General features: G+C 47.1%; 1 protein-coding gene across 1 annotated transcript in view; it reads right to left on the minus strand.

Moving 5' to 3' along the window:
• Rtf2 (replication termination factor 2) overlaps positions 1-3442 on the minus strand; it is a 33407-nt gene extending 29965 nt beyond the window's left edge. The window contains exon 1 of the mRNA XM_019208120.2: positions 3237-3442. Coding sequence (XP_019063665.1) covers positions 3237-3305 — 69 coding nt within the window. The 5' untranslated portion in view covers positions 3306-3442. The remainder of the gene's footprint in view (positions 1-3236) is intronic.
• Between the last annotated feature and the right edge of the window lie 5127 nt (positions 3443-8569).

Consider the following 8569-nt stretch of genomic DNA (forward strand, 5'->3'; position numbering starts at 1 on the left):
CACACGCCTGCGAGTCCAACACTTTGGGAGGCTGGGGCAGAAGGGTTACAAATTGAGCCCAACCTGGGTAATGCAGTGAGACTCCATCTAAAAAAAATAAAGAAATGGCTGGGGGTGTAGTCCAATGTGATGGCCCCAGGGAAAAAACAAAATAACAAAACAACAAAACAAACAAACAAAAAAAACACACCAAACTTTAAAAATTTAAAAATAAGAAACGGCTAGGGATGCAGCCCAGAGTGAAGACCTTGACTTCAATCCCCAAACCCTCATCAGATTTGGTCCTTGACAATGGACTCTCCAGACCCCAAAAATGTAAGAAACAAATTTCTTTATAAATTATTCAACCTCAAGTATTCTGTACAGCTCTATACAGAAGTGCTGAAGTGCCCCGGCTATGGAACCCAGACACGAGGCTCTGCACGGCTCAGACGGCACTCCCACTGCGTAGTACTTCATGTCCCACTCCCTCTCGCTTGTACAGCACCCAACCCGAATGTTCTCAGTGTGGCACATTTGAGAGAAGGCAGGGGAAGGATAAGTAAGAAAAAGCAAAAGCCTGGAATTTTTAATTTTTTGCAGTGACAGCTACTTAGTACTGCTGTGTGCCAGGAACTGCACTAAGCACTTTCTGTGACTCATGCCTAGTGCTTTCAATCAAAAACACCTTCTGAGTTAGCATTCCTACCATTGGAGATGAGGAAATTGGAGCAAGAGGTTCGGTGACAGGTCCCAAATAAATGTAGCAAATAACAAGAGCCAGGATAAGAATCCAGGCAGGCCGGCTCTAGACTCGGTATTCATATTCCTCTCCCTCCCGCCCTTCTTCTTTTTCATTTCCTGAGACAGGGTCTTGCTATGTGAATCAAGCTAGCCTTAAATTCACTATGTAGGTCCAGCAGGCCTTGAACTCCTGGCAACCCTCCTGCCTCAGAGATCACAAGCCCATCCTCCTCATGTTTGGTAATATGATAGAGGGGCTCATAGAGCACAGACAATTTACTTACTACTGCTGACTTACTGCTAAAATGCTTTAAATGATTCCTGTGATCAGCCAGGTAGAGGTATATGGGGTGAGAACTGAAAGGGTCTCATGCACAGGAGCCATACTCGTGTGGAGCAACCTGGAAGCTCTCCAAACCCCATGGCCAAATGGCCCAGGGTGTTTACGAAGGCTTCAGCAGGCAGGCACGATCAGCTGTTAACTCAATCTCCAGTTTCTCTTCATTCCTGGAATATGGGGGGTGGTGCTGAAAATCACAAGCTTCTTTCATGGCCGGGTCTTTCTGGTGACGAGCCCAAGCTGGGAGCCCGTCAAGTTACCTCTTTAGACAGTTCTCTCACCCAGGAAATCCCAAGGGATTTAGGAACTCTGGGTCAGGAACAAGACACAGAGACACAGATATAGACTTATGTGTAATACGTGAATGTTTCTTACTAACAATATGGATTTGAAATGTAAGCTCCACGAGAGGCAGACTGCTTTGTCTGCTGCCATATCCCCAGGGTCTAAAGCAGCGTACACCAAGAGAAACCATCCTGCCTGAGCACTGCAGTTGTTTCAGATCTGCATTTCTTTTTTTCACACACTCCCCCTCTGACATCGGTTTCTTACCAAGCCTTTCAGCCCTGGACACAGGATAACAAAAGTGAGCTGAATATTTTTTTCTTTTGGCAGAAGCTTCCATGAGTGCTAAATATCCCAATGTTAGCCTGCACATGTGTAGGTGTAAGCAGAGGGCACATGTCATCCTCTTGGATGTTCATTCATTCTTGAATTCAACACAGATTTATTGGGTGTCGATTATGTGGCAGACACATTATTCAGGCTACAGAGCTAAGTCATACAAAGGACCTGGGCGTGAGGTGGGGACAGAGAGACAGTGAGGGGGAAGGAGGGAGAGAGGCAGGGAGAAAGGGGCAGAGGGAGGGAGAGAGAGGAGGACAGAGGGAAAGAGGAGGTAGAGGGTCGGAGGGAGAGGAGGAGCAAGAGAGAGAAGAAAGAAAAGTAAAAGAGCAGAGGAAGAAGGCAGCAACTGGAGGTTAAAGAGTATTTTAGCAGGTGACTGCTGAGTAAAGAACTGAATGAAGAAAGTATCACCACTATCTCAATGGAGAACACTTCAGGATGATGAAATACTCTGGGCTGCTGCTGAACAAGGCCTGTGTAGCCCGAACAGAATGAAAGAGCTGGACCGAGATAAAAGATGAGGTGCAGGGATCTGTCCCCACAGGGCTTGATGGGATTTTAGTTTGAATGTGTTTTAGTGATTTAATGATTTTAGTCAAGAGTGTTTCAAATACAATAGTGACACACGGTATTTACATTTAAAAAAGATTTTCATACCGCTGAATCAGAATATATAGAGTATCCACGCAAACCAGGCATTGTATTAGGTGCTTTGCATGCATTATATTATTTTTAAAAGTCATTACTCTTGCTAACTTTGAAATCCCAAGTAATCCCAAAGATGCGAATCTTCACTACCTACCTACCAGCTATGTGACTTTGGCCATGTAAGTTTACTTCTTTGGACTCAAATTTCTCTGCCATTAGCACGAAATATACTATGTATAATTTGCTCCATTACTTGTGAGAACTGGAAATTATTCACTTACTCATTACTCAAAATATTTACTGTGCCAGAAATTGTGCTAGCTCTAGAGGGAAAGGGGGTTCAGTCTCCTCCATTAGGAGCTTACCATCTGGTGAGGAGACCGACATGGATTTACCATGAAGACGGTGCGCAGGGTGGCAAAATAGTTATAAGACAAAGATCTGTTCTCACGGGGTTAGGAGGCACTGGGAAGACCTCCGAGGAAGTGAAATTAACGTATATAAAGCTCAATAAATAGTAGCTGCTTTTATCACCGTTACCAGTCGCAGATAGGGTTCAAATCCTGACTCTGCCATTTAAATATCTCTGCAACTCTCTCCTTTGAGCCTCAATTTCCATGTCTGAAGATGGGAGATAACGGCAAGTGGTCACAGGGCTGTTTCGAGAATTACAAAACTATCCCACATTAAGCGTACTGTCCAGTCAATGGAAACATTAAGCACTCAAAAAATGCCAGTTGTCAATATTATTGTTAATTCTGAGTCCAGTGGACGGGCGAAAAGAGCGCAGCCAGCTAGGTCTAGAACTCCGTCGACTCCTTCCTACCTCCCCTCCCTCCCTCCCTGAGGGCGTCCATATTCCTCCCACTTCGGTTCCCAACGGGCCCACATTACTTACCTTCTCAACCTTCTTCGGCCCTTTCACCAGTTCATGCCTCTTGGGGATCGTTCCCCCGTCGCAGCCCATCTTAAAGCCAGCGTCAGTACCAGCTCCCAAACTTTGCGGTTACTACTTCCCGTGTGTATGGCGAAAGCGACAGCTACTTCCGACGCGTCGAGATGACGACACTTCCGGCGACGCAACGGGGCGGGGCGCTGCTAAAGCGCGAGGCGGGGGCGAAGCCGTTGCCAAGCGTCGGTTGCCCTGGAGAGCGTCGCCAGGTGCTGAGCGCAGCTTTCTTGTCTTCCTGGGCTGGGGCTTGGGGAGCTCGCCCGCCGCTCCTGGCCCCAACGCGTTCCTTCTTCCTCTTTCCAGTAGGTCCTTGGGTTTCTGCTGTATGCTCAGAATCGCTCGCCCACGCTCCGGGAGGGCAGCAAGGGTGAGGATGACTCAGGAGCATCAACTTCTCTTTGGCTCCGTCCTATCCTAGACTTGTGTGACTGCAGATCTGGAACTCTGTGAACCTATCGTTTCGGAAAACATTTATTGGTTTGTGTCGAGCGCCAACTGTGACCTAAGCACCCACAACAAACCCTGTAATGTTACAGCAGGTTCTAGGGGAGTAGGAGTTTCTGTCTAGGGCCCCCTGCTTTCTGAGATGGCCACTCACGTTCGGTGTGTGTGGTGTGTCTGAAATTTTGCTACAGTGGGTACGTGTGTTTCATCCACAGCCTTCTGAAGCCCAAGTTAAAATACTTTTTATTTGTTAAGAAGCAGATATAATTAACGTGTTATACAGTACATTGGTTCTTATAAAGAATCCACTGTTTTCTCCATGCTGTTTCCAAGTGACACGCTGTATTGTCTGTAATGAGAACACAAATGCCTTGCAAAACCCATGGTTCTGTCAGGCTCCTTTAAGTATTATAAATATTAGGAGAAAGCCGTTCAATGCCCGTACAGCAGCCCTTCATGACTGGAAGTTATGCTGAAAGTAGTCTCCACTTGGCAACAGTTGCCCAGAAAAATATGCGGATGTGAAAACTTCAAGGTCTATGGGCTTGGGATATCTGTTATTGTGAGTGATGATAGAAATAAAATCAGCTGGTCTCTCCTTGGTGTATGACTCGGTGGCAATCACACACACTGTAACCCCTGCAGGATTAGGCCCTTTATGTGATTCCCTGTTGTACCTCGATCCCCAGAAGAGTCTGGTTGGCATATACTCCAGGTACATTTTCTCACTACACCAAAAGAAGGTGCAGGCTCATTTGGAGAGGGTGCCAAGCCCAGTCTGGGCAGACCCTAAAACTGTGAGAGCTGCAGAGCTGTTGGCGCACGAGGTCTCCCTCCAAACCCTTACCCCAAGGGACTTGGCCAGAATCTGGCACGGCTTCTAGCAGCATAAAGTCGTAGCCGTAGAATGACCCCAGCCTCCATGAAACGCTTGCTCAGAAAGCTCAAAATGCAATATCTGCTGTGCTCAAGCAGCTCAGGCATCTGGAGCTTCCTCTTCCTCCTTGGTTTTCTCCTTTAGGATATTGGTCTCCAGGCTACTTGGTGTGTCCATGACACTGTACCCAGGTAGAACTTGTGTCCCGAGGGGAGACATTTGATTCTCCCAGCCGTCGGGGAAGCAGGTGTCATTCTTGTCTGCTTCCTCTTCTCCCACTGCCTTTGTTGAAGGAGCCAGTGAAGAAGATTTCCTTACAAAGACCTTTGGGGACAACTTTGTCCCCCCGAGCTGTGGATTTGAAGAGAAGAATGAAGCCATAAAAGGGAAAAATTATTCTCCAGTAAAACCAGTGTTCCTTTTTCATTTGGCAGTGCTAGGGATCAAACTTAGATCCTCAGGCATGCTAGCCACACCCCCTACCCCAAATTGGTGTTTCTTCACCTTTTTGGAGTCCTCAGACTTGTTTCAGAATTTGAAGAAAACTTTAAACCTATTCTCAGGAAACTCTCAGCACATACAAAGTGTTGCGTACAGTTTATACATACTTGCATCCCATTCACAAGCTGTTAGCTACTGCGGACTTTAAGCTGTTAACAATAGCCCCCAACTGTTTCAGGCTTATAAACAACCAAAGGTTTGGTTTCCTGATAGTTCTACTCCTACCCTCTTCCTAGCCACAGTTTGACACTCTCTCTGGACACGTAGGATGTACAGAGCAATCAAGAATGAGCATTGGGCTGGAGATTTAGCGCAGTGGTTCTCCTGCCTGCCTTGCAAGTGTAAGGTCCCGAGCTCAATCCCTTGTACAAAAAGAAAAAGTGAACATAAGCTACGTATTAGGAGTTTTAAAAAAGTGACCATCATTATTTATCATTTATCACCTTGTAGGGTGTCCCAGAGCAGGTTAAGATGATAAGGGCTGGCAGTGTGGCTCAGTGGTAGGCAGAGTGCATACTTAGCAAGCATGAGTGACTGGGTTTATTTTAAAGTAAAATATAGTGGAAATTAGGTGATTACTACAATAATTCAAGACAAAACTTACTTTTTATTTCCATTTCTACTTTTAGGGAAGTATTCTAAGAGTCTTACATAAGTCGACCCCAGCTGGCGTTCTCAGTTCATGTTGGCCACTTTTCTTTCCCTTACTCAGCCCAAGCCACACAGCCTCCTCCTCTCCCGCCTCCCTGCCAGCAGCTTGCTGTTTCTCTCCCTCTTTCTCTCTCTGTCTCTCTCCGCCCCTCTGGCAGAATCATGTCTTTCCCTAGATCTGTGCCCAGCTGCTCCCTCAAGTCTCCTTGCCTAGGGATTGTCTCTAGTTCCTCCCTCTGAGAGAGCACCATCCAGCAGCCTCCCCCGACTTTCTTTATCATCATCGTGTCCCCAGCGCTGTATTATACATGTACATTTTGATATCTTGTTCACTGTGGATTTTTATGTTGATTTTGGTTCCTTAAAATATTGCTTCAGGCCAGGGGATGTGGCTCAGTGGCAGAGTGCTCGCTTATTATGCACAAGGCCCTGGGTTTGGACCCCAGCACACGCACGCACGCACGCACGCACGCGCGCACACACACACACACACACACACACACATCAACCATTTATTTTGATGTCTAAATGTTTTGGGGACCCCCCTTATGTGTACCATTTGTGGAGGAGGCCTCAGGTATGTGGCCTGGCCTGGTGCTCATCTCCCTCTGTCGGAAACAAAAGCACCTTGCTGCACTCTCTGCTCTGTTGCCTCTAGTGATCAGCAAAGGCCCGGGACGTGCACAAGGCAAATTTTTTCAGCGAGTGAATAAAAGGGAACTGGTATTAGCAGACGGATTCACGCACTTCATTATGAATGAAACGTATGGAACTTTGGGAGTGCTGAGGTCTGTAGTTGAGGAAAATTAAGCATTAAAAAAAAGATGTTTTGCAAAACACAGTGTCACTACCAAACCAGAAAAGACTTCCCCGGGCTTGTCACACCGGAAGATCTCTTAAGTGGGGCTCTCACCACTTCCATCCTCCTGATGAATTTAACTTAATTGAGGTCAGGTTGCTACCGCCACCCTTACCGCTAGCTTCCTTCCTTGGGAGGAAATGGTACAAAATTCTGGGCACTGGGCACAAATATTTAGCAAAAAGTTATAAAAAGTTGAAAATATGTGATTAGTTCTTTTAGAATGCTTTAGCCTATTAAATTAATCAGTGGAAACTCCTCCTATAACCACTGTCTTTCAAAAAAAAGCAAAGGAAACATATTTAGCCAAGAGCAGCATTTTTCATCATTTTGAACAAAATGGTTTTGTGTCTTTGGTTTGAATTCATCTGAAAAATGTTTATTATGTATTAAAGAGTCTGTGACTTAGAAAGGACTGAGTTGAGGCATACAAGACATTAGAACAGTGCTTTAGTAGTAGTCCTTTAATAAACATGTGCTGTTGTTATCATGCTTGTGTAAAATGTTTTCCCACTGCAATAAAAATGCATTGCTTGGCTCCCTGAAGCAATCCTTCCTCCTTATTCCAGCAATATTATATTCATGACTTTTGCCAGATGATCTTGCTGGGACTTGGTTCTCCATGGGTGTCTTTATCTTCTGAGCACAGCACCTGGCACTTAGTCCTGGACCACCTTGGCAGGTTATTAGTGGCCAACAGCCTTGGAAGAGAGCGCTAGTGCCTCCCTCAAGAGCAGAGAGGTTTGTTTGCTGACCGGCATAGTAAAAATGATCCCTTTCTTATCAGGTCTGCTCTGGGCCTGTTATAACAGGGATCCTGGTGTGTTTGCTTTTCACTGCTGTAACCAAACGCCTGAGAAAATCGCCTTGGAGGGCAGGAGGCTTACTTTGGCTCATTTGGCTGGCTCCCTTGCTGTGGACCTGAGGTGAGGCAGAGCATCATGGCAGAAGGGTGTGGTAGAGGAAGCTGCTCACTTCCCACAAGCCAGGAAGCGGAGGAAGAGAGAAAGAGTCTGAGAGGAAGGGCCAGGGACCAGGTACAGCCCCCGAGCTCAGGCCCCCATGACCCACTCCCTGCAGCTAGACCTATTTCCTGTTCCCGTCAGCTCCCAGTAGTGTGAGGCCTTGTCATCCCGTCACTCCCCGAATCCCAGTGTGTGACAGCATCTACCTGATACCCCATGCTTTCCCTCCTGCGACTTGAGGAATGTGGGCAAATGATTTGAAGATGAGAACCATAGGCTGGCTGCAATGAATGCTTGCAGAGAGTTTGCCGTGCAGACAGGAGCTCAGGCGGCGGGTCTGGCTGGCATCCTCAGAAAGGTCTGCTGAAAAGGACAGCTCTTGGTTGGCAAAGGGAACTTGGAATGTGGGAAGGTTTCCAGCATCTCCAGAATCGATAAGAATGGCTCACTGTGTCTAAACTGTTCGGACTGTGATTGCTGCTCACTGCCTGCTCCCCACCACCCCGGGACTGGACACACGATATGTCCTTGCGTGAACAACCCCGTAGTAACACTTGGCACTGAGGCCCTCACGAGCTTCCTGGGTGGCCTCCCCGCACGGTGCTGTCGCAGCTCACTGCTGGAGGCATTGAGTGTGTTCTGCATGATTCTGCAGGGCGATGACTCTGGGAACTGTGCGCTGCCCCCCACATCTCTCTCCAGGTGCCTGCTCCCTTTGCTGATTTTACTTTGTCTCTTTCACCAAAATAAATCCAACTCCATTTTCATCCTGAGTCCTAGCGGCTCCTTGAGCCTGGAGTCATCTTGGGGACCACTGACACAGTCTCTGATCCCAGAATCTCATGTCTCCTCTCAGCATCCGTGAAATGGGCCAGGCCAACCTGCTAGTTGAAGTAGGAAAAAAAAAAGGGGGGGGGAGCCCGGGATTTAGCTCAATGGCACCATGCAAGGTCCTGAGTTCAATTTCTGATATGGAGGGGAG

This window comes from Fukomys damarensis, unplaced genomic scaffold, assembly GCF_012274545.1.
Source record: "Fukomys damarensis isolate Sample0158 unplaced genomic scaffold, DMR_v1.0_HiC HiC_scaffold_22, whole genome shotgun sequence".
NCBI lineage: Eukaryota > Metazoa > Chordata > Mammalia > Rodentia > Bathyergidae > Fukomys > Fukomys damarensis.